The sequence below is a fragment of the Micropterus salmoides genome, unplaced genomic scaffold, assembly GCF_014851395.1.
Source record: "Micropterus salmoides isolate LMB-PRFRI ecotype aquatic unplaced genomic scaffold, ASM1485139v1 Ms_hic_scaffold_8, whole genome shotgun sequence".
Classification (NCBI taxonomy): Eukaryota; Metazoa; Chordata; class Actinopteri; order Centrarchiformes; family Centrarchidae; genus Micropterus; species Micropterus salmoides.
Genome location: NW_024044570.1, coordinates 2,810,596 through 2,834,480, shown reverse-complemented (window position 1 = coordinate 2,834,480; position 23,885 = coordinate 2,810,596). Strand labels below are relative to the sequence as shown.

The window sequence follows — 23,885 nt, the reverse complement described above, 5'->3', positions numbered from 1 at the left end:
AGTTCAAGGAAAGGTGGTAAGGAAATGAGATTTTTTTTGACATTTCGGACGCAGCGATGGTCTTTCCAGCTACTCATCTGAAGCATGCTGGGAGATGTAGTTCCGCCCACTTCCCTCGATGAACCAGGATTCTTGAGAAAGGGAGGTGTAGGCGGCGGTGCTTGACCTGCCGACCCTGCACAATGGACAGATGTCTGGTATCTTACCGGTACATGATGCTTTGCAGGATGGAGGCGAACGGCGTGATCCCGATCCCTGCCCCGATCAGGACGGCATGTTCAGAGGCAAAGATCTGTCTCGTAGGTGTCCCGTACGGTCCGTCTACGTAACACTGACACATAACACAGAATACTATTAAACAACATGTTGACATCGCTAGAGGGAGGATACCTCACCAAGCAGAGGTGTGTATACATGGTATTTATCCAAAGACTTTGTGCTCCTGCAGGAGGATGTTAGCTTTGTCTGTGAATGGGTGGAGGAGATGGCATCTGGTACTGTATTACAGAACCAGAGGAAAGGCAGGAGTATTTGAGAAAGTGTGGGAAGTTTCTGGTGCCTAGTGCAGACTACACGACTCTCAGCGTCTGCAGGTCACTGTGCTGCTGTTGTTGTGGTGCTCGCACTACGTGACTGATCGTAACCAGGAGGTCACACACTACACGAGCTGACAACGACTCTGTCACCCGACGATTCTTTTTGGTCTACAAACCAGGTTTTGTTAAGAAAACATACGTGAAAAGTGCATTCTGCAGCATGGAAGGAAAAGAAACATATTTCTGCAGTAAACACATTGGACTATATTATATATTATATAATAATATGTTAATATGAAGGCCGACAGAGCAGCTGGTCATCGGTTGATCCTACAGTGAAATTGTTCATTTTAGATCTGAAAATGTCTGGTTTGGTGACGTACATGTGACCCAACTGCAAAATTCAATAAAAATATTACAGAAAACCCATGTTTTAGATTTACATTATTAACAGTCATTATGAGAGTTTTATATTGTATAATCTTTAAAATGTTAATTTGTAGAAGAAGTGTCTTTTGGTCTTTACAGTGTCAAGTTAATTTTAAGACTTTATAAAACCTTTTTAATACCACCTAGGATGAAATTTAATACCATTAACTTCACTGCTGTATAACGGAAAATCTGTATGAATTATATTAGATAATTATTTACAAAATTACGTGAATTTAATAAAATATTTTATTATAATACATTAATATTTAACACACTATAGATTATTGGGGTGTGTTTATACTTTGATAAGATAAAATGAATCAAGGACGTCACTTTGTGTTGAGACATAACGGTTCAGATTAGGGGTGTGACGATACACATATTGGGTTCACGAGAACAAAACAAGAAGATATTTCAGCACTATTTGATGAAATATTCAACGCTAAAATATAACAATGGGGGTCTGGAGGTCCCCTAGAAAGTTTTGAGCGCTAAACACTTAATTTCCTGCATTCTGGAGACAAATTTCTGCACCAATTTATGGGAGAATTGTCTTTATTTATATAAAGTGATTCAGGTGACAATTTAAAGAATATAATGCAGTACTCAGCAGCTTGTCTTTTTAGCTTATCAAACTTTTTTTGGACAATGCTCATTTGTTTCTTCTATATTTAAATTGCCTTGCATGTTTTCTTATTGTGCAAATAAACCTTTCTCAAAGTATTTTCATTTGTTTTTATAACATTTCTTGTTGCAAGCCATTTTCAGAACATATTTAACAAATGCTTTAAAGAGGTGGTATTCTGCTCATTTTCAGGTTCATAATCTTATTTAGAGGTTGTACCAGAGCAGGTTTACATGGTTATATTGTTTGTCATACTGCACATTGCTGCAGCTCCTCTTTTCAGCCTGTGTTGAAGGCTTCGTTTTAGCTATGGAGTGATACATCTTGTCTCTACATGATCTTTGTTGGGAGCTGCACATGCTCAGTTTCTAGTTAAGGACTACTAGCCAATCAGAAGCAGAGAAGGGCGGGTCAGCGAGAAGCCGGTAAACAGCTCGGGTTCAGCCGTACATGTTGCCGACCGGCTCGGCAACACGGACTGGAGCGAGAGTTTCAGAGCGGTGAGTTATTAATCTGTATCCATAAAGTTTTAACTGAGCTCTGTCTCTACATCACAGGAACAACTTTCTGTCCACTGACTGCCTGGAGGGTAGCTAGTGTTTGGAAGGGAGAGGAGAGCTGTGTGCTGCAGCTCGCTGTTTCTGAGGGCGTGTCGGAGGAGCCGCTTGGCGAGTGTCATGACACGTATTTACTTGTCACATCACAAGAAAGGGAAGTAAAGTCTGGACTACAAACGAGCTGTTTTCAGTTCAGAGCAGAGTTTTCTGTGGGAGATGGGAACTCCCTTTGGGCTTTTTCACTTTGCAAACCTGTTACATGCACAAAAAAAGATATAAACGGAGAGGGGAGAAAAGCAGAAAAGCAGAATACTACCTCTTTAAAAAAAGTGATGTCCCCAGTATCCACAGTGTAAATGACACCTATGAAATTAATCAAATATTTGTGCACTAAGAACTCTTAAGTGGTGAAATCAAAAATACAAACAAATTAAGGTAATGTGATGTAATATAAAACACACAAAGTATTCATCTATGACGTTACGGGATTGATTAAATCCTACGAAAGGACAAGAAAAAATTTTATACTTTGTAAATGAAATTTAAGACTTTTTTAATACTTCTAAGGTCCGCGGGTACCCTGATTATAAGTAAATGTGCTTTAAACATCCAGCATAATGAAATATTGTTTTTGTAAATGCACTGATGCTAAGCTAACGCGTTGTTTGCTCACCTTGATGTTACAGAACCTGTGATTCTCACCGAACTTGACAGAAACCTGCAGGTCAGAAAGGAGAACCGGTTCACGGCAGAGAAAGTCGGTCTGATGTGTGTTAATAAACTGAGGACTCATTTGTTGACCTCTTTGAGCGGAGGAGCCTCTCCTCTCTCCGCCGGCCCCTGCTCGTCTGGAAGAGGCTCGGCTGGCCCCTGAGATTCAGACTTCGGGGCCGCGGCCTCTTCGGACCGCGAGCCATTCTGACGGTACATCATCAGCTCGATGGCGCCGTCCTCATTAGAAGCTACTCCTCCGCTACTGTTTGTGGAGCTGAACAACTCCTCCTGTAAGGAGATCACAGGTTAGACAGACGGGACGTGAAATATTACCTGACAGAGACAGAAAGGTGTGTGATGGACCTGGGTCTTCATCAGGTGTCTCCGGTTCCTCAGGCTCGTGGCCAACCTCTTGGGACTGACCTCCGGGCTCTCTGCCTGTCTGAAGTACTCGTACAGGCGGTTGGTCCACTGACCCATCGAGCGGATGTGAAGCCACAGAACATCTGCAGGTCAAAGGTCACAGCAGTGAACTTTGAAACTGGGCTACTGGCGGCTGAGCACAATGTTATCTTCAGATTAATGCCTCAGCTGAGGATCCTCACGGCGTGCAACAAGAACCGAGCTTTGCCGACCAGCATTCACTACATCAGTAAACTTAACCAAACTGAAGAAGCAAAGGCTAAAACTGACAGAGCGACAGGCTGACAGACATATAGACAGTCTTTATTTAACCTAACTGTAACCCGATTCTAACCTGAACCCTGAATCCAAGTCTTGACCCTCAAAAGTCCAAAAAGAGCTTCTTGTTGCCTCCGACAGGCTTAGACCGTCATACCAGGTGGAAATAAAGTCTTGCTAGTAGCTTCTCTACATCGTTTCCATTCCTGCTGCAACATGTTGTCAGACACCTGGTGCAAAGCTGTGTTCACACTGAAAGCAAATCCAGCGTTTCGGGCAGCTTGATTACACACAAAGTCAATGCAAAGTTGTGAATTCGCTTCGGGCGGTGCGGAAGATGCGTTTGTTGCGACATTCGCTGGTTCGCTCGAGTTCAAATCTTTAAGCTTGAGCAAGAAATTCGCTTGACGAATTCCGGACGTCACCGACGGAGAGCTGCCAAATCACAGGAAGAAAGAGGCGGGAGCAGCGCTGCAGCTTTCGGACAAATAAACCCCCGCAGTCTGTCTGTATTCTGCTCTGACAGCTACGCTGTTTACCCGCGGGAGGAGCTCGGAGTTAACTGCTTTTATTAGATTAACTTTTTACAGTTGGACAATGACCCGAAGCAGACTGCCAAAGTGGTTACAAAGTGGATTAAGGATAACAAAGTCAGTGTCTTGGAGTGGCCATCACAAAGCCCTGATCTCAATATGGGCAGCAAGGCGGCTACAAACTTGGCTCAGTTACACCAGTTCTTTCAGGAGGAATGAGCCAAAAGTCCTGCCAACTATTGTGAGAAGCTTGTGGAAGGATATCCAAAACGTTTGACCCAAGTCATACAGTTTAAAGGCAAAGGTACCAAATACTAATGAAATGTATGTAAACGTCTGACTCTGATGAAGGTAATAAAAAAAAATCTAAAGTCTAAATATATCCTTGAAAAGGGATTGTCTGATTTCATGTCTGACAGTGAGGAAAAAAGCATATGTGTCTTTTATATAGTGCATATATATATATATATATATATATATATATATATATATAGGATTCTATTTATTTGTGTTCATCACTTTAATGCTGCAGCTGGTGAAGCTCATTTTAATCAGCTTCATCTATAATAATACATAATCATTTAAAATATTATATTTGGGTTAATAAAAAGATAAAGATAAAGATAGTGCAGTAAATTGGACAATATTTCCCTCTGAGAGTAGAAGTATAAGGTAGCAGACAGTGGAAATACTCAGGTAAAGTACAAGTACATCAAAGTGGTAGTGAGGCACAGCGCCTGATTTAAGGTGAGGTGTACCTGACTGCTCCGGAGCGCTGCTGATGGTGAACGGATGCCACTCGTACTTGGCGATCACGGGGATGTTGATGTAGACGTAATCTCCAGGTTTGAAATGGAAGAACTGAGGACGTTTGATCACCAGGTGGGTCACCTGCACGGAAAAACACAGCAACACACCACGCAGACGTGTCAGACCTTCATGGAGACATCATGCTGTTCCTGAAGCTTTCCACGCTGACAGAACGATAATATCCAGCTGTGAACCTGTGAACACCTTCTTAGGAGAAAAGGGGGGACTGGAGAGCTCACTGACTGATCTGGAGCCTTTCCCATAACTCCCACCTTTAGATCTTGAATCTTGGTTCGATTATGCAAAAGATTTGAAATTAACCAATGACAGCTGTCCATCTTTTCGAGGTGACCTCGAGATGTCTTTGCCCAAGTTTTCTCGACGTTGGTCTGTTTGTACAATTAAAGGCTGCAGATCAATCAGTGTGATCAATGCCAGCAGCCTGCTGAGTGACTGAAGCTAAGCAGGTTTGCGCTTGGCCAGTACCTGGATGGGAGACCTCCTGGGAAAACTAAGTTGCTGCTGGAGAAGGTGTTGGTGGGCCAGTAGGGGGCAGTCTTCCCTCTGGTCCTAATAATAGCTGCGTTCGAGATGACGGCGGCTAACTTTCGCCAACTTGATGGTCTAACATGAGCTGCAGGTGACTGCAGGGGCGGGATATAAAAACGGCGCCGTCAAGTCGGACACATTCTACCTGCAGCAGCTTACTGTGAGCTGAGATCACCGTCTTGCTCCTAAGAGGTTTTAATGTCATGTGACATAGTGACGTTTTGCAGTGCACAATTTCCAATCAGCATGCCTTATTTTAAGTCCAGCATGCATCACGTTAAGTCAGCGCTGCGCAGCGCCACATGAAGTCAAACGCACCTAATGAGATCCCAGTGCAGTGATGGGGACGGAGTCCGCGGTATAGAATACAAATATGAAATAATTTACAAAATGATATAGGCTAAGTTTAATTTAACTCACATTTCAGTGAGAAACAATAAAAATATACATTTACAAACATTATTTGAAAACATATTAAAGCTAACATAAAATTCACAATGTGGCTCTGTGAGGAAACCCCCTGCTTCCCCCCTCCCAGCGCACTTTCACGTTAGTACGTGCATGAAATAACTTTGAGTTAGCGGGAGATTCCTGGCTGGAGTGCACACATCAAAACAAAGCAGGCAGCTCAGAACGCTCCAAAATGGACATTAGAAAATGGTTCCAAACCCGAGCTGCTTCATCCTCGCCTATAAACCCAACTCTGAATCTCAAATGACTGTAAGTTCTACAACATCCACACGTCGATAAACGAGTCTGGCTAACATCGTTGTCCAAACATCACAAAACGCTTAAGGCCCACTCACTGGCCTTGGTATTTGGCGCGACCTGCAAAATTTTGTTCTCCTCTCTCAAAAATGTGTTCTCAGAACACGGAAGCGCTTCACGCCAGACTAGTTCAACGTTCTCAAGAAGTTCCAGTCAGCTCACAAGCGGCGTCTTCAGCTCTTCTAACTCTGAGTTCAATTTAAAGTTTCATGTAGGCCGGTTGTTAGTGTGTTTATCTAACTGGTATTATGTAGCCTACTGTCAAAGTGCACTATTGTTGTGATGAGACCATCAATTTAGTATTTAGTTCATTTGTTTCAGTTGTGCGCTGTCCATTGTCCTGAAACGTCCCTCCCGCTGTGGAGAAACATCTGTTTTATTTATTTTTGATAATGGAGATTGTAGAATCACCTGTGCTGTTGCTCTGCTTTTTCAGTAGTAGCCTAGTGTAAATGCTTATGCTAGAGCAAACTAGAATTAAGATGCGTCTCTCCTGTCAGTGAGATAGCAGCTAAACTACATGTGCGCTGCTAACTTTGTTTTTAGGACAGGGGTATCCAATTAAAATTCAAAGAGGTCCAGTTAGAGAAGAAAAGGTCCAGAACATCAACTTGCGTTATCATTCAGTAGCATAACGTACAGCCTAGTTGTATCAACATATATCTTTAGTCAACAACTGACTGTCAGATCAAATAAGTCAGTTTTCACATCAAACTTAAGGGATAACAAATAATCACTTCTCTAATAATAAATTCTAAATTTAAGTATTCCCCTGTACGCAGGATAAGCGATGGATGGATGGAAATGTAAGTATTCTAAAGGCTGCATTTGAAAAACATAATAATTATTTTATTTGTTGCTCATTTTCAGAATAAATAAAATAAAAAGTGTAGCTTTGGTGGCGGTTGAGATGAGTCCACTTCACTCTGAAGCACTCATGATAAAGCGTTATATAAATGTTATGCATTATTATTATTATCAGTCTCTTTTTGTCCCTCTGAAGTTTTCTGTCCTCGAACCAACAAGATCCTGATTCAGCTGCAACCCGCAGAAAGACGCACAAGAACCCTGTTTCAGGGACAGACTTCCTGTTTGCAGGTTACCTGTCACAGGTGTGTCTATAATTTTTGCCACGACAAGAGCTGCAAAATCTGTCTGCAGACTTAGAAGAAGTATTTTTAATGTGTTTCTTAGTGTTTTATAGATTTCAAGATAATTTCTAATTTAATTCTGGCAGCTGTGACGTCAGCTGGCTGCCTTGATTTACGCCGGGTCGAGAGTCTTTGTTCAGAATGAAAATTGAGTTGTTCTGAGGTCTCACACTGGCACGTCTGCAAAAACCCTCCTCTCTGAGGACAGAAGCTGCAATTTGGGGATGACACAAGTTTCACTATATTTATATTATAAAAGTACCTCATCTGCACATCAGAGGGGTGAATAAACCCCCACCCGTCCATCTTCTGTGACCAAATGACTTCTCAAAGAGGAAATCTCCCTCGGACCAATCACTGACGAGATGCTCACCTCTCTAAATGGACCGACCAATGACGTCGTGTCGTCTGTAACTCTGTAACAAACCGCCCGCGGGCGTCAGTCTGTGTTTGTGTTGGGCACCTTGGACGGCAGCAGGTTGACCTCCACGATGTAAAGACCTCCCATCCGAGAAACTGCGATTCCTACGATCTTCTCCAGCACGAAGACCAAACCGGGAACCACAAACCACTTCCAGAAGTTTGCACAGTGGATCACCAGCAGAATCCAGACCCACACGTAGGACAGGTGAGACCAGTAGAACACCTGGAGGACAGACGGTGCACAGCGTCACACAGCCGGCTGTTCGCAGGTCTGTCGTCACATGAAACCAGCGGTGTTGATGTTACTTTATTTTGAAAGTCGTCTGCGTCTGATGTTTGTGTCTAGCTTGCTTCCTGTTTAGTCTCGATTCTGTGTCTCACCTGTTGGTTCCCTCCCTGCTCGTTTGGCCCCGTCACCTTCTGCTTAATTGTTTTATCACCTCATTGTGTGCGTCTGCTAGACTCTGTGTCAATTCAATCTAGCTTTATCGGCATGAATGTAAAACAACAATATTAACAAAGCTACTAATAACTTACAAAAGAAGAATTCATTTTATACAATTCATTAAATAAAATAAATAAAACAGTAAAAGTGTTGCTGTGTGTTAAAAAATAATAATTTAAAAAACAAAATATTAAAAATAAAGTAATTAAAACAGTAAAAGTGTTTCTGTGTGTAAAAAATAAATAAATAAATAAAAACAAATGTTAAAAATATAAATAAATAAAACAGTAAGTGTTTGTGTGTGTTAAAAAATAAAACCAAAATATTAAATATAAAAATAAATAAAACAGTAAATGGGTGTGTGTTAACAGACAAAAAACAAACAAAAAAATCAGTATCAAATGTGAAATATGAATAAAACAACAATTACTAAAATAACAATGAAAATAATAATAATTTAAAAAATTTCTAGTCGGAGTTTCCACTGGTTGTCCTCAGTTCGTGGCATGAGGAGACAAATTTTGCTACAATGATTTGGTATTCCTGTCCTCTGTCTCTACCTGTCCTCAGTCTCTACCTGTCCTCTCAGTCTCTCTACCTGTCCTCAGTCTCTACCTGTCCTCTCAGTCTCTCTACCTGTCCTCAGTCTCTCTACCTGTCCTCAGTCTCTACCTGTCCTCTCAGTCTCTCTACCTGTCCTCAGTCTCTACCTGTCCTCTCAGTCTTTCTACCTGTCCTCAGTCTCTACCTGTCCTCTCAGTCTCTCTACCTGTCCTCAGTCTCTACCTGTCCTCTCAGTCTTTCTACCTGTCCTCAGTCTCTACCTGTCCTCTCAGTCTCTACCTGTCCTCAGTCTCTACCTGTCCTCTCAGTCTCTCTACCTGTCCTCAGTCTCTACCTGTCCTCTCAGTCTCTACCTGTCCTCAGTCTCTACCTGTCCTCTCAGTCTTTCTACCTGTCCTCAGTCTCTACCTGTCCTCAGTCTCTACCTCTCCTCAGTCTCTACCTGTCCTCAGTCTCTACCTGTCCTCTCAGTCTCTACCTGTCCTCAGTCTCTCTACTTGTCCTCAGTCTCTACCTGTCCTCTCAGTCTTTCTACCTGTCCTCAGTCTCTACCTGTCCTCAGTCTCTACCTGTCCTCTCAGTCTCTACCTGTCCTCAGTCTCTCTACTTGTCCTCAGTCTCTACCTGTCCTCTCAGTCTCTCTACCTGTCCTCTGTCTCTACTTGTCCTCTGGACTTTCTCATTACTTCCTTTTGTTTTTGTGGATTTCCTTGTTTGGTTTGGTCTCTCTCATGATGCCTGGACTTTATCTCTAAGTTACTCTTTATGTTTCGTTTCCATGTCATGCTGCCGTGTACGTGTCTGCAACATGGGCCGCGCCCCCCCCCCCCCCCCCCCCTTATCTAAGTGGGTGTAGATAATAACAGACTGACTGAGAAGAGCTGAAGTTTTATTTCTGTCGTTATTGCAGTAACTGAGCGTAGCCACAAGAGGGAGCCAAACACCGCACACACTGCAGGTGGACTGGAAACAGACGGGCAGTAAAAACAAGGTCACAGTGGGAGAACGTGGAGGAAGTGATGTTTTATCAGCAGAGAGAGGCTCAACAGTGAGGACTGAATATTTACCTACATTCTGAAAGAATGTAATGATCTGTTTTAAAAGAAAACACATTCTGTTTAAAGATGTTAATGTGAGGCACAGTGACACCAAGAGGGGACTGTAGTTACAGACTGCATATGATAGGGATTTATACTAACTGTGTCAGAGGCAGACGTGGACTCAAGTACTGCACTGAAGTACAAATTAGAGGTGTTTCATGCCACTTTCTCCTTCTGCTCCACCTCAGAGGGAGATCTTGTTCTTTTCACTACATTTATCTGACAGATTTTTACACATAAAACACATCAAGAGTTTATAAAATATGATGTTTTGTTATAAATTAAACTCCCCTGTATGGTCTCGGCCACCGTGCTGCAGCTCAGTTTCAGGGTCTATGCAATCTTTTATCCTTGGCAGGGGGCGGGAAGGCAGGAGCGAAATGGATTGTACTGGTCACATGACCTGCACAGGGTCTACTTAGCACACCTGTAAGTGTTTATGTATTTTACTGTGAGCATGAAGAAGCAATGGGCGAAACACTTTGCTCACAATAAAGGTAGTAAAGCCAGATCAGTGTGCGGTAGTTTGTTTTTTGACAAATAATCATGTACCCGCACTCGGCCCAATTAATTATTTTAATTATTTTATTTTATCCCACCTCTACCGATCCTTTTAACTTTTCAGGTGATTTCTTTATTGTGCTGATGTAGGAGTGTTTGCTTTAAGAGTTTGGTTTCATGATTCGAGAGGCTGCTGTCATTTTAAACGTTTCCATGGGCGCAGTAATGTCACAGCAACATTACTGGGACATGTATGCAGCAAAACTGAACTGTGATGGAGCTCAGGACTGATCAGGAGGACGGCTGCTGTACTCCAAACAGTTTCACTGGATGAACGTGGACTGTGTGCGAGACCTTTTGGACGCGGAGAAGAACACAGAACATTAATTAACGTTAGTTTCTGACTGATCCTGTCGGTGTGTCGGGAGACTTAAATATGAAGTTATGCTGCTGTGGAAATGCGCACAGCGTCTGATGCTTCACCTTATTTCATTTTATACATACATATAGTTACGGAGGTCTGGACCTCGGCGACCTCATCCGAACATGTTTGTAACCACGCTGTTCTGAAGGAAAGTGTGTCACAGTCGTGCCCTGCACGCATTTCTGCTGTGCAGCACCCCTAATCCAAAATGTCTGCCCGCACGCCTGAGCCTCGGCCATCTTCATGTAGAGCAACCCTTCTTTTTATCAGATCCTCAGAGTTCTTGTCCATGTTGCTCTTCCAGTGACCAGTGTGAGAGCGATAACACCTAATCTAACACACCTGCTCCCTGTTCACACCTGAGACCTTGTAACACTAACGAATCACATGACACCGGGGAGGGAAAATGGCTGATTGTGCCCAATTTGGGTATTTTCACTGTTGTTGCCAGCGGTTTAGATATTAACAGCTGTGTGATGTGTTATTTTGAGGGGACAGCAGCACGCTCACTACTTTACACTGTTATACAAGCTGCACGCTCACTACTTTACACTGTTATACAAGCTGTACGTTCACTACTTTACACTGTTATACAAGCTGCACGCTCACTACTTTACACTGTTATACAAGCTGCACGCTCACTACTTTACACTGTTATACGAGCTGCACGCTCACTACTTTACACTGTTATACGAGCTGCACGCTCACTACTTTACACTGTTATACGAGCTGCACGCTCACTACTTTACACTGTTATACAAGCTGCACGCTCACTACTTTACACTGTTATACGAGCTGCACGCTCACTACTTTACACTGTTATACAAGCTGCACGCTCACTACTTTACACTGTTATACAAGCTGCACGCTCACTACTTTACACTGTTATACGAGCTGCACGCTCACTACTTTACACTGTTATACGAGCTGTACGCTCACTACTTTACACTGTTATACAAGCTGCACGCTCACTACTTTACACTGTTATACGAGCTGCACGCTCACTACTTTACACTGTTATACGAGCTGTACGCTCACTACTTTACACTGTTATACGAGCTGTACGCTCACTACTTTACACTGTTATACGAGCTGCACGCTCACTACTTTACACTGTTATACGAGCTGCACGCTCACTACTTTACACTGTTATACGAGCTGCACGCTCACTACTTTACACTGTTATACAAGCTGTACGTTCACTACTTTACACTGTTATACGAGCTGCACGCTCACTACTTTACACTGTTATACAAGCTGTACGTTCACTACTTTACACTGTTATACGAGCTGCACGCTCACCACTTTACGCTGTTATACAAGCTGCACGCTCACTACTTTACACTGTTATACAAGCTGTACGCTCGCTACTTTACACTGTTATACGAGCTGCACGCTCGCTACTTTACACTGTTATACGAGCTGCACGCTCACTACTTTACACTGTTATACGAGCTGCACGCTCACTACTTTACACTGTTATACGAGCTGCACGCTCACTACTTTACACTGTTATACAAGCTGCACGCTCACTACTTTACGCTGTTATACAAGCTGTACGCTCACTACTTTACACTGTTATACAAGGTGTACGCTCACTACTTTACACAGTTATACAAGCTGCACGCTCACCACTTTACACTGTTATACAAGCTGCACGCTCACTACTTTACACGCTCACTACTTTACACTGTTATACGAGCTGCACGCTCACTACTTTACACTGTTATACGAGCTGCACGCTCACGACTTTACACTGTTATACGAGCTGCACGCTCACTACTTTACACTGGAGCAAAGGGTAATTTCTTCAGCGTTGTCATGAAAAGATAGAATCAGATATTTAACGTTTATAAGTACAGCTAGTATATTTGTTGATTGACAGAAATTTAATTGGCAACTATTCTGATAATCATTGAAGTCATTTTTCATGTCAAGACATTTAATGTGAAGATTTGCTGCTTCTCCTTTTGATTATTTTATTGTGTTTTAATCATTTTGAGGTTTGAACAAACACTGTGAAGGAGTCACTTTGGACTCTGGGTAACTGTGACTGCATTTTTCTCTATTTTCAGATTAATGGAGAAAATAATCAGCAGATTAATCCAGAATGAAAATAATCATTAATTGCAGTCTGATACCAAAAAACAACTACAGCAGTGAAATCCTGCTTTTACATGAACACATGAGGAATAATAATAATAATAACATATAATCTGTAATAGTACATTGTTCTAACTTTTAATACTTTCAGTACATTTTCCTGATTTTTGTTCTCCTCTTAAGTTACATTTTAATGCAGGACTATTACCTGTAACAGAGTATTTAAACAGTGAGGTATTAGTACTTTTACTTGCAGTAAGTAAAGGATCTGAATAGTAAGCGGCAGAATCAGCCTGCAGAGTCTTACCTCAAAGTGTCCGCTGCGTCGTACGAAGGTGCAGGAGCAGAGCACCATGAGGCAGATCAGCGCCTGCAGCACGACTCCGGTCACCGAGGCCGTCCCCTTCACCCAGCCGATGCCGGGCCTCGTGGTCAGCAGGAACTCCCACAGCCGGTACTCGCCGCTCTCCGCCAGCTGCGCTGAAACACACACGGACGCAGCGGCAACACGTCACACCTGCTTCCCCACACACTCGCTGCTCACCTGTGTCTGCAGGTTCGTGCGTTTGGACCAAAGTCCTTTTCAGCCTTCCACCACACAGTCATCAAAAACTACATTTTCTTACAAAAATCCATCATAAATAAATAAATGTGACCTCTTCCTGGTCACACTGTTTTAGTTTATTCTCTTCATCCCCTCCACTAAAAGCACCTGCTGCACCTGCGACTCTGTCTGTTCCGTCTGACTGAATAAAAACTAGAGAAATAAACATAATCCCAACACGTATCACAATTTAGCAGCATCAAAATAAAGAATAAAATAAGGATATTCACACTCGATTTGAGTTTGATTGATTGAGATAAAGACACACACTCCGGTCTACATCAGTGGAGCTGAGGTGGAGACAGTTTCAGCTTCCTGGGAATCAGCATCACAGAGAACCTGACATTCCCACGCCAAGTTCCTGGCAGCTTTTACAGAGGAGCAGTAGAAAGCATCCTGACTGGAAACATCACTAACATGCGATGTGCACGGCCCAGAACCGGCTCTGCAGCGGGGGATTCAAACTGCTCAGAAGATCATTGGTACCCATTTCCCAAGCATCAGTGTCACAAGTCATTGTTGTTATTTGCATCAAATTACTGTGATATTATAATTAATATTATGATTATTGTTTGATATTTGAACAATTGTTCCTTGGCAGGAAAATAAGAAGCAAGAAATTATTTGAATTTAAGATACATTTGTTTGTTTAATTGTAATGTTTATATGTGACTTTCAGCTTTGGCAACATTGTTCACTTAAACATTCGTGCCAATAAATAATATTGTATTGAACTGAAGTTAACTGGTGACTTTAAATTGCCCTTATGTGTGAGTGTGAGTGGCAGGGTGGCTCCCATACTAATAATATTATTATTAAACAGTGTCCTTTATCAAAGGTACTAATAAAACACCATGTAGTTTAACTTGCAGCTCTGCAGAATCAAAAACACACAGTTCTGAAAATGTAATTCTTTCAGGGATTTCGCAGCAGTCTGTCCACATAATTAATGATTTAAAGGGTAACGTCATTATTTATCAACCTGCATTAGGGCGGGACGATGCAGCCAAAAATGTTATCATGATAAAAAGTTTTATATCTTTCGATATCCCTAATTATCACGATAAGTATCAAATTGTTATTTCTTTCGAGTTTAAAGGCAGATTTTTGCTCCTGAGAGGAAGTTGAGGAAACCTGATGGTTACTTGTGGTTTATGGTCAGAACACTTGATGCCAAACAGTGGATCACTTCACAAATCTGAGGCAGAACATTCAACTATTCTGATAAAATCTTTGTCAACAAATATCCAGGAGGAAAATTAAGTTAAAGCTTTTTCCTCAACAAAATAAACATCTTAAAAAAAATAAATGATTCAAGTGAATAAAATCAAACGTTTATTGGACATTGTTATATTGTTATTGAAAGAAATTATATCGTGATAATTATTGTTAGTGTTTTATTGTCCCGCCCTGGATCTTACCTTCCAAAATTTTTTGTGTCTATGTGACAAATTGACATTTTGTACGTCCACGTGATTGTTTTTGCTGCTGACAGGCTCAGATTGTTATTACATGTGTCTGACAGCTTTGAGGAAAGGATCCCTACAGAGAGAGAGAGACCTTTGTTTAAAGAGTCAGATTCTTTTTGTTTCACCAGAAAACCTTCATAACCTTCATGTCCTCCCTTCATGAAAACATTTGACACTCAGTTTGTACCAAAGTTGAAGACGTGAGCGACGGTGTGCACCAGCGTGAAGCAGAGGATGGCGTAGCCCACGATCTGATGCAGCAGGATGTTCTGGTCCAGAGGTAAGACCCTCACCACCCAGGTCGCCCTCAGCCAGGTTAAACAGCGACGCAGCATCAGCACCTGCACACACACAGACACACAAGTTATATTTAAAAGTAGTACATTACCTCGCACATCTATAACAGGGGGTTCGGAGGGAAACAAGTAGAAACTCCTGCACGCTGTCTAACTTGCAAAAATTAGTTTATCCGCTGCAACGTTTCGGTGCTAGACCTTCATCAGGCAAAATCTTAGACAACGCTGACAGCTTAGAAACTTATTTTTGCAAATTAGACAGAGTGCGGGAGTTTCTTTGCATCATTTAATAAGCAGTAAAATCCATAATCCAATCAAGAGAGTGAAAACATCAACACATGAAGACATGGAGCAGAGGTTTGCTGTAAACGTTCCATCCAAACACACCTGGTGCATCAGCTCCAGAGCCGGATGTTACAAAGACTGAAGCTGTGCATCTCCATCACCGGAGGCCGATGCAACGCCAACAACACATTACAGATACATCTGAAGTGATCTGCGGCACGGTACGATTCACTCGTTACGATGCAGTGCGGTTTGACACGATTTGATTCACCATGATGTGATAGGACGCAACTGGACGACGCAAAATCATCCGATGCTATGCAATTCAATATGGCACAGAGAGTTTAATTTAATTTCTTTGGCTCTTCTAAAGCAAACAGTAAATCATTCATTAACTTAAAAACTTCCACTGATGAAGAATCTCATTTATGCAGCTTCTTTAAGACCTCTAAAAAACCAGCCTGACAAAAGATAAAATAAAACAGGGCCTGGACGTGTTTCCTGTTCTCCAGTTACACTTTTAGAAGCCCTCACACATTCAACAGTTTAAGACTTTCAGGAAGCTGCAGCACTTTGCTCCCCAGCCTTGCTAGGCGAGCTAGACTGTGAGCGTGGAGTCTTCAGTCTCTCTTGAAAAGTGTTGGCAAACACTGGATGCAAGGGCGTCGCTTTGTGTTGAAAAGCGGTGGCGACAAAGGAGCTCAGATTAGTGATTAGTGTGAAGAGACACTTCGCTTGCGAGATATCAAAGGTACGTGATATCAGGTTCAAGAAGAAAAGATCCTTAAACAGAGTTTTAAAGATTTCCTCAATGCCAACATACATGAGCGAGGAAACACTTAAACACTTTTAAATAATAAAAGGCCACAGGGCCTCTACTAATGATATATAAATCAACTGGATTTTACTGATGCAAAGAGCTCGAGTTCATCCCGAACTGTAACCAGTGCACACACACTGCAGATCAGTGAATCTTACGGATATGTATGCATGTACATAATGATAACAATAATAATGATAATTTCCTTCTGCATCCTTTGTCTCAATAAACTATTGTTTATAGCGTGTATATATGTGTTCTCTATACTGTAGCCTGTGTCTGATTTATTATTGTATTATTGTATAAGTCAGCACATCGTGAGCAATGTATGTATGTGTCCATAAAGCTAAAGATTCTGATTCTGATGTACTTCATTTTATAGCTTTTATAGTGTCTTTTATGCTGTTGTTCTGTGACGTGTGTGACTGAGCTCCCTCTGTGCGCCCTCCTTGAAATAAAACTGTTCTGTCGATCACGTGCAGATGTTTTCATGTGTAACAGGCACCAGCTGCACCACCTGTGCCGCCTCCTCGTACCATGACGAGGGTGCAGTTGAAGTTGAGACACTGTCCGCAGCCCTTGGCCACCATGAACCAGCCGCCGCCGTAACTGTGCTGCAGCATGGCCTCGGTGAACAGCAGCACGGTGAGGCCGGCGTACAGGCACAGGAACAGCAGCTTCCGGCTGTTGTTGTGCCAGTAGACCCGGGTCAGGTAACGTGGAGCGCGACGCTTCTTCTGCTCCACGTCAGGAGGCTTCAACCAGTTAGCAGCACTGAGGAGGAGAGGAGGGGCGAGAGAGGCAGAGGAAGAACAAGAGAGAGGGAGAGAGAGAGCAGAGGAATTAATGTTAACCCTAAAATACTCTTCTCTACAGGCCTTCAGTGTTTGGTGCAGCTGACCAGCGTTTTCATGATCAATCACTGTTAGTAAACCCGTACGGGGGGTTACGTCTCCACATGTCTTTCCAAAGAGATTCAGCTCACAGAGATATAAAACACAAGACCTGAGACTGCAGAAACTGAAACCACAGAGCGAGTGGAGTTTTTGTTTGATAACTTTATAAGGTCTCCACTAGACTATGTTGGAGTGGATCAGTCGTCTCTCCGTCGGTTACAGTCAGTCCAGAACGCAGCAGCTCCGCTTCTAACTGGAACTACAGAGCGTGAGCACATGACCCCGTTCCAGCCTCGCTCCACCGGCTTCCTGTCCGCTTTAGGATAGATTTTAAGATTTTGTTGCTCGTCTTTAAAATTTTAAATGGGTTGACACCTTCTTATTTATCAGACCTTTTACACGTCCGCACTCCGGTCAGAGCACTGAGCTCATCTAATCAGATGCTCCTCGTTGTCCCCTGATCCAGGTTAAAAACTAACGGTGACCGAGCCTTTTCAGTGGCTGCTCCTAACCTGTGGAACACTTTACCTGTTGAAATAAGAAATGCCAGACAGACTTCAAACACAGTTGAGTAGTGACATTTTAGACTGTTGTTATATTTGTTGTGTATTCTGAAACTGGAAAGCACTTTTGTCAACTAGGGTTGATTTTAAATGTGCTCTAGAAATACACTTGAATTTAATAAAGAACCGTCTAACATTTTGATGACTGATTATTAGACATTTTTCAAGCAGAAATCTCTCGTTTCCTTTGTCTTGTTTTGTAATTATAATTATTACAGTGGTGGAAACTAACTAAGTACATTTGCTCAAGTACTTAAGTACTTTACTTGAGTATTCCCATGTTATGCTACAGTACACTTCTACTTTGCTACATCTCAGAGGGAAAAAGTTTTTTTACTACATTTATTTGACAGCTGCAGGTAATTAATGATCCAATAATTAATAACACGAAGGAAGATGATTCTACAGAATGACACCTTTACTTTTGATGGTTTAAGTACACTGTGTTGATAATACTTCTGTACTTTTGCTTAGGTCAGATTCTGAATGCAGAACGTATCCTTGTAAAGGAGCATTTTATAGTGTGGTATAAATACACTGTGTAGCCAAAAGTACTGGGACACCCCTGTCTTAATACCTTTAGGAGGGGCTGTTTTTTCACGGTGTGGGGAACCTTAATGTTACAGCAGACAGTTTTAGACAGTAAACAGTTTGTGTTTGTCCTTTTCCTGTTCCAATACGACGGCACTCCCGTGCACAAAGCAGCTCCATTAAAAAATGCTTTTCAATGTTTGGTTTGGAAGAACTTGAGCGGCCTGCTCAGATCCCTCCCCTCAACCCTATAAACACCTTTGGGATGAACTAAAACAGAGACTGCGAGCCAGGATATCGTTCAACATCAGGGTCTGAACTCATAGATGTTCTTCCGGATAAACAGGGAAAAATTCCCACAGACAAACTCCAACATCTGCTAGAAAGCCGTCCCAGAAGAGAGGAAGCTGTTACAGCTGCAAAGGGAGAGCAGCTCCATATTAAAGCCCATGAATTTAGAACAGGATTTCATAAAAACAATGTGCATGTGTCCCAGTACTTTTGTCCCTGTGCTGCTGCTGCTGCTGCTGCGTTCGTCTCCACAGTTTGATTTTATTGTCTGGTCATTTATATGATCCAGACTTCCTGGGATCATTCAGACACGGTCATCATCAACAAACAGCGCAGGGTACTGACCTCATGAAACAGCCTGTCCCAGCAGATCTCCAACGATGGGAATGAAATAAAATAAACCCAGCCTTGCAGGAATTAAAATAATACACAAATATTAACACAAAGCCATCGGGATCTATTATTTATCTCTCATAACTTACTTTTTTCCTCCCGTTCAGAAATATGTTCAGCAAAGACGTGTTAAAAAGGGGTTCTATTAAAGTTCCATCCTCAAATCTAACTCTTCAGTAATCACTCTGAGGATCTACGAAACATCTTCTTCTTCTCCTTTGAACTCTTACTGAATTGACAATTGATCATTTTAATTATCTGATATTGTTTTATTTTACTTATTATACTCTCTTACTGTTTTTATCATAGTTTGTCCACCGTTTTTACTTTGTCGCTTGGTAAAGTTTATTAACATAAGCATGTTTGGTTAAAGTAGAATCAGTGAACTGTGTGTTGTGGGGATGAATCACAGGAACATTAAACACCAGGAGCAGCATGCAGACAGTAAATGTTGTGTGACCTGATGGTGAGGTTCTCCATCACCTCCGGGAAGTTCTCCAGCTCGGCCTTGAGCTCCTCGAAGGTGATGGCGCCGCTGCTGTCTTTATCGGCCGACTCGAACAGCGCCAGCGTCAGGTCGTCCAGCTTCTCCTCCGGCAGAGAGATGGCGCTCTCACGCAAACACGACTTCAGAACCGTTCGCAGCTCGTCTGGATCGATGGAGCCGCTGCCTGCGGGCAAAAAAACACCTTCTGTTACACTAAAAGAGCAAAGTCACATGACTTTCTGCAAACGTGAGGAGGAAAAACAAGCAACAGGGCTGCAACGAAAGATTCTTTTCATTAAGATGACGTCCTTAAATGTCTTGTTTTATCCACAAAGACATTCGGTTCACTGTCACAGAGGAGGAAAGACACCAGGAAATATTCACATTTAAGAAGCTGGATTTTTCTTTAAATAGAGCGGTCGCCCACTTCTCAGAAGGTCGGTGGTTCGATCCCCGGCTCTGCATGTCTGCCTGGGCAAGACACTGTGTGTGAATGAGTTCATTTCTGCTTCTGGTGAGCAGCTTAACCTCATCTATGCTCATCTGTGTGTAAAAGCGCTTTGAGTGGTCGTAAAGAGTAGAGTATTATCAAAATAGTTGGCAATTACTTGATAAATCGACTGATCGTTGCAGCTCTAACAAGTAACAGAATAGAACTGAACTCTGAAGTGGAAATAGACTTTTTGGCTGTCTGGAAGTTCAATAAAACTTTCAGACAGCAGCGATCAGCTGACATAACCAGCTGTACTTTTGTTCAAAGTACTATCAATATAGAGAGTTTATATTTAAACTGCATTAGGTCATGTAATCTTGGTGAGGCCTCATAACTACACATAACAAAGTTTTGGGATAATCTTTGTTTATCTTAATGTGTTTCTGAAAAGAAACCCAAAACGGTTGAAATATTTCTGTTGAAAAAAAACGATGAAAAACTGCAGCTAACAATTATTTTCATTATCGATTCATCTGTTGATTATTTTCTCGATTAATTAGTTAGGTCCAGAAAAATGTGAAAAATGTCGGTCAGTGTTGTCTTGTTTTGTCCACAACCCAGACACTGTAGCATAACAAGCTAGCATAGCTTGCAAACATTACAGTTTCAGAGGTTCAAAATTATTTTATTTCTATCTGCACACACAGAGGAAGCTTTGTTTTAGAGTAAGTAGTGTTCAAACAGTTTATGCTAAGCTAACAGAGGTTATTTACTGACTTAGTCAAATGTCATCAGCATAATGTTTTGTAATTTGAGGCATGTTTAATTTTTTAATTGTAATTTAAAATCCAGACTGACGTCTTTATTAAAACAGCATTTATTAAGTTTCAGGTCAGAGACGGCGCCCCGTGCTCCATATTACCTCTTTTACTCTAAACAGCTCAAAAGTTAGCTTGCTAACGTTAGCTTTGTCAGTTGGTTCAGTTAGCTAACAACAGTTTGTAAATATTTAGTAACAACTACTCTCTACTTAAGACCAATTAGTGAGCGGCAACCTGGTTTAATTTAGTGATGATAAGCTCCACGCGGGAAACTTTTTTTTACGTTAACATGACACTAAGTTTGAACCCGACTGCTACAGTTGTTTTTTTGGCTTTCCTGGAGTTAAGGGTTAAGGTTGAGTTCACCCTGCAGACGCCAAGTCTGAACAAAGCAGAAACCTCCGGGTCTGAAAGTGAAGCTAACGCGGAAGTAACTTAAACCTGCGTTCTCTCCAGCAGCCAGCAGGGGGCGACTCCACCGGCTGCAGAAAGAAGTGTGATTGTATAGAAGTCTCTGAGAAAATGTTTCTACTTGTCAGCTGATTTATTCCCTCAGTAAACACTTTCCTGATGAGTTTATGGTCTCAGTCGCTAGTTTCAAGTCTTCTTCAACACAGCATGATGTTCATTTAGTAAATTATGGTCCCATTTAGAGGAACAGAGACCAGGAAGCAGGGGAGGCTTTAGGACTCGTATCCGCTGCTCTGTGTACATTTAACCAGCGCCGCTGAAAAACCTTTCAGGAGTCGGCAGGTCATTTTTCTGTAAGTTATTTTCAGCCTGAACGTCTGGTTCCAAAAAAACAAGATGGCGACGGCCAAAATGCCAAACTGCCAAACTGCCAAACTGCAGGCTTCGCCCACTTCTTTCTACAGACTATGGTCTGAACAGCAGTCACATCAGCCTTATATAAAGTCTATATCTGTATAAACCATAGCTTTATATCATTTAATAGTTGTTACGATGGCGTTGAGTTCAAACTCCTGTGTGTCTATATGTGTGTGTGTTTGTTTGTTAAACTGGACCACTGACCGTCCACATCGTAGACCTGGAAGAGGAACCTGAGCTTGTCCGTCTCGCTGCCGTGGATCAGCAGGTCCAGAGCTTTCAGCAGCTCGTCCAGACTGATGGAGCTGCTGCCGTCCGAGTCAAACAGCGCGAAGAAGCGCTCGGCAAAGAACGACTGCACAGAACAAACACGTGATAACACAGACAGGTATCACAGCAAAGCTCAGCCTGTCAAACATCAACTCTTCTGTATTTCTATTTTATTCTACTTTATGCTTCTACTCCACCACATCTAAGAGGCAAATACTGCCCTTTTTACTGCACTTAATGCAATTTAACTGTATATAAAGTAGTTTAAAGTCACACTAGTTCCACCTGAAGCAGCTACAACAGTAAAATGCTGAACTTTTGTTTGCTGATACTTTAAGTACATGAGGTGATAATACTTGGTGTGTTTAATGCAGGACTTTTACTTGTAGTCTCTGAAATCCCGAAAGGTGATATTTTAGTTTTATCTTGTTTGCACATGTAAAAATATCACCTCATGGGACATCAGGGGCTCCATAAATAACAATTTGAGTATTTCCACACTGTTGTATTTGTACTTTTACTTCAGTAAAGAATATGAGTACTTCTTTCTCACATCTTTGACCTTGAGAGCCGCTTTAAACTCATCGATGTCGATCTCTTTGTCGTCTCCGGCGATGCTCTCAAACTGTCTGGTCATCCAGTCCAGCCAGCGGGCGTCCTCGTCCAGACTCATGCTGCTGCTGGAGGACACAAGCCAACCGTCTCAGTGCTGGGACTAAATCTCACACTGCTTCTTTCATGTATTAGCACCATTAGCACATCCCAGAGCCTTTAAATAAAGAACATGTTGAGGGTAGATTGGCCCTAACCCAGAATGAGGGGGGACGGCGAAAGGGGAGTTCCTCGGGGGTCAGTCCTGAGTTCAATAATTGTCCTTTTAACACGTTTTGTGTTGAAGTATGACAACGTAAATGTCTACATAAAAAGGAAATACATATCACAATGTCAATGTATTTCACTTTGTTTCTGTTTGCTTTGTTTTAATTTGGGCATTTTAAATGCTGATAGCAATTATAATATATCCTTTGCACCAACAGCAATTAATGTCCTAAATTGGCACTGAGCTCGAGCTGCTGCTCAGAAGCATCCTACAGTGATGAGGCTATTCAGTACTTTAAGACAAACAAATTAGATGTTGTACACAGTAACGGCTGATCTTGTTTTTGTCCATGTCTCATGTATGCATGCTTGTGTTTCTGTTTTTTAACCCTATTGCAAATCAAATTTCCCCTGGTGGGACAATAAAGATAGAACTGAATTGAAAACCGATGCAACATTTATAATTTCCCGTATCAAAACCAGACAGTAATATTTTGTTTTTGTCAGACCATCAGCCCAAAACCCAAAGAAACAAAGAAAAGCAGAAACTAAAATCAGAGAACATTTTCTGTTTGATAAAATGGCTAAAATGATGAATCAGTTATCAAGATAGTTGATTTATTTTGTGTCAATTGAATAACTGATTATTCAACTAATAGTTTAGCTTTGTAGAGGTTAAAAAAGTGAGTTTGTAGTGAAACCGAAACACATTGCAAACTGTAAACAAGTCCTACCTAGATGAAAGACATGATGACATTTAACTGCCACCTTCTGTCTGCTTTTGTTTTATTCATACAAAGTCCTTCAAAGTTCAGTGAATCTCACACAGACGCCACAGAGAGGTTGTGTTGGATGGAATCAGGAGAAGAAGCAGGCGGAGGCGTCCTGAGTTAGATCCAGTCTGTCATCACAGACTGAGGATGACTGCTCAAAAAAGAAATTGACCTACATTTTTTTTATATAATAACTGCAGTTCGGCAACTGTGCATTAAGAAACATAAAAAGACGCGTAGAAACAAGCCGCTCTCACTGGTCAAGTCGTCACATACAGTAGCTCACAAAGTGAGTGCACCCCTCACATCTGATCTAAAGAAATGACGCTTTACTACAATGTAAAGTAGTGAGTGTACAGCTTGTAGAACAGTGTAAATTTGCTGTCCCCT

At 41.9% G+C, this 23,885-nt stretch overlaps 1 protein-coding gene across 1 annotated transcript in view; it reads right to left on the bottom strand.

Moving 5' to 3' along the window:
- nox5 (NADPH oxidase, EF-hand calcium binding domain 5) overlaps positions 1 to 22,576 on the bottom strand; it is a 32,055-nt gene extending 9,479 nt beyond the window's left edge. The window contains exons 1-12 of the mRNA XM_038705091.1: positions 22,457 to 22,576; positions 21,838 to 21,988; positions 19,525 to 19,735; positions 16,927 to 17,164; positions 15,177 to 15,330; positions 13,224 to 13,396; positions 7,820 to 8,002; positions 4,837 to 4,969; positions 3,228 to 3,370; positions 2,952 to 3,152; positions 2,824 to 2,868; positions 207 to 331 (exon numbers count right to left, since the gene is read on the bottom strand). Of these exons, the coding sequence (XP_038561019.1) occupies positions 207 to 331; positions 2,824 to 2,868; positions 2,952 to 3,152; positions 3,228 to 3,370; positions 4,837 to 4,969; positions 7,820 to 8,002; positions 13,224 to 13,396; positions 15,177 to 15,330; positions 16,927 to 17,164; positions 19,525 to 19,735; positions 21,838 to 21,988; positions 22,457 to 22,576 (1,877 nt within the window). The remainder of the gene's footprint in view (positions 1 to 206; positions 332 to 2,823; positions 2,869 to 2,951; positions 3,153 to 3,227; positions 3,371 to 4,836; positions 4,970 to 7,819; positions 8,003 to 13,223; positions 13,397 to 15,176; positions 15,331 to 16,926; positions 17,165 to 19,524; positions 19,736 to 21,837; positions 21,989 to 22,456) is intronic.
- Between the last annotated feature and the right edge of the window lie 1,309 nt (positions 22,577 to 23,885).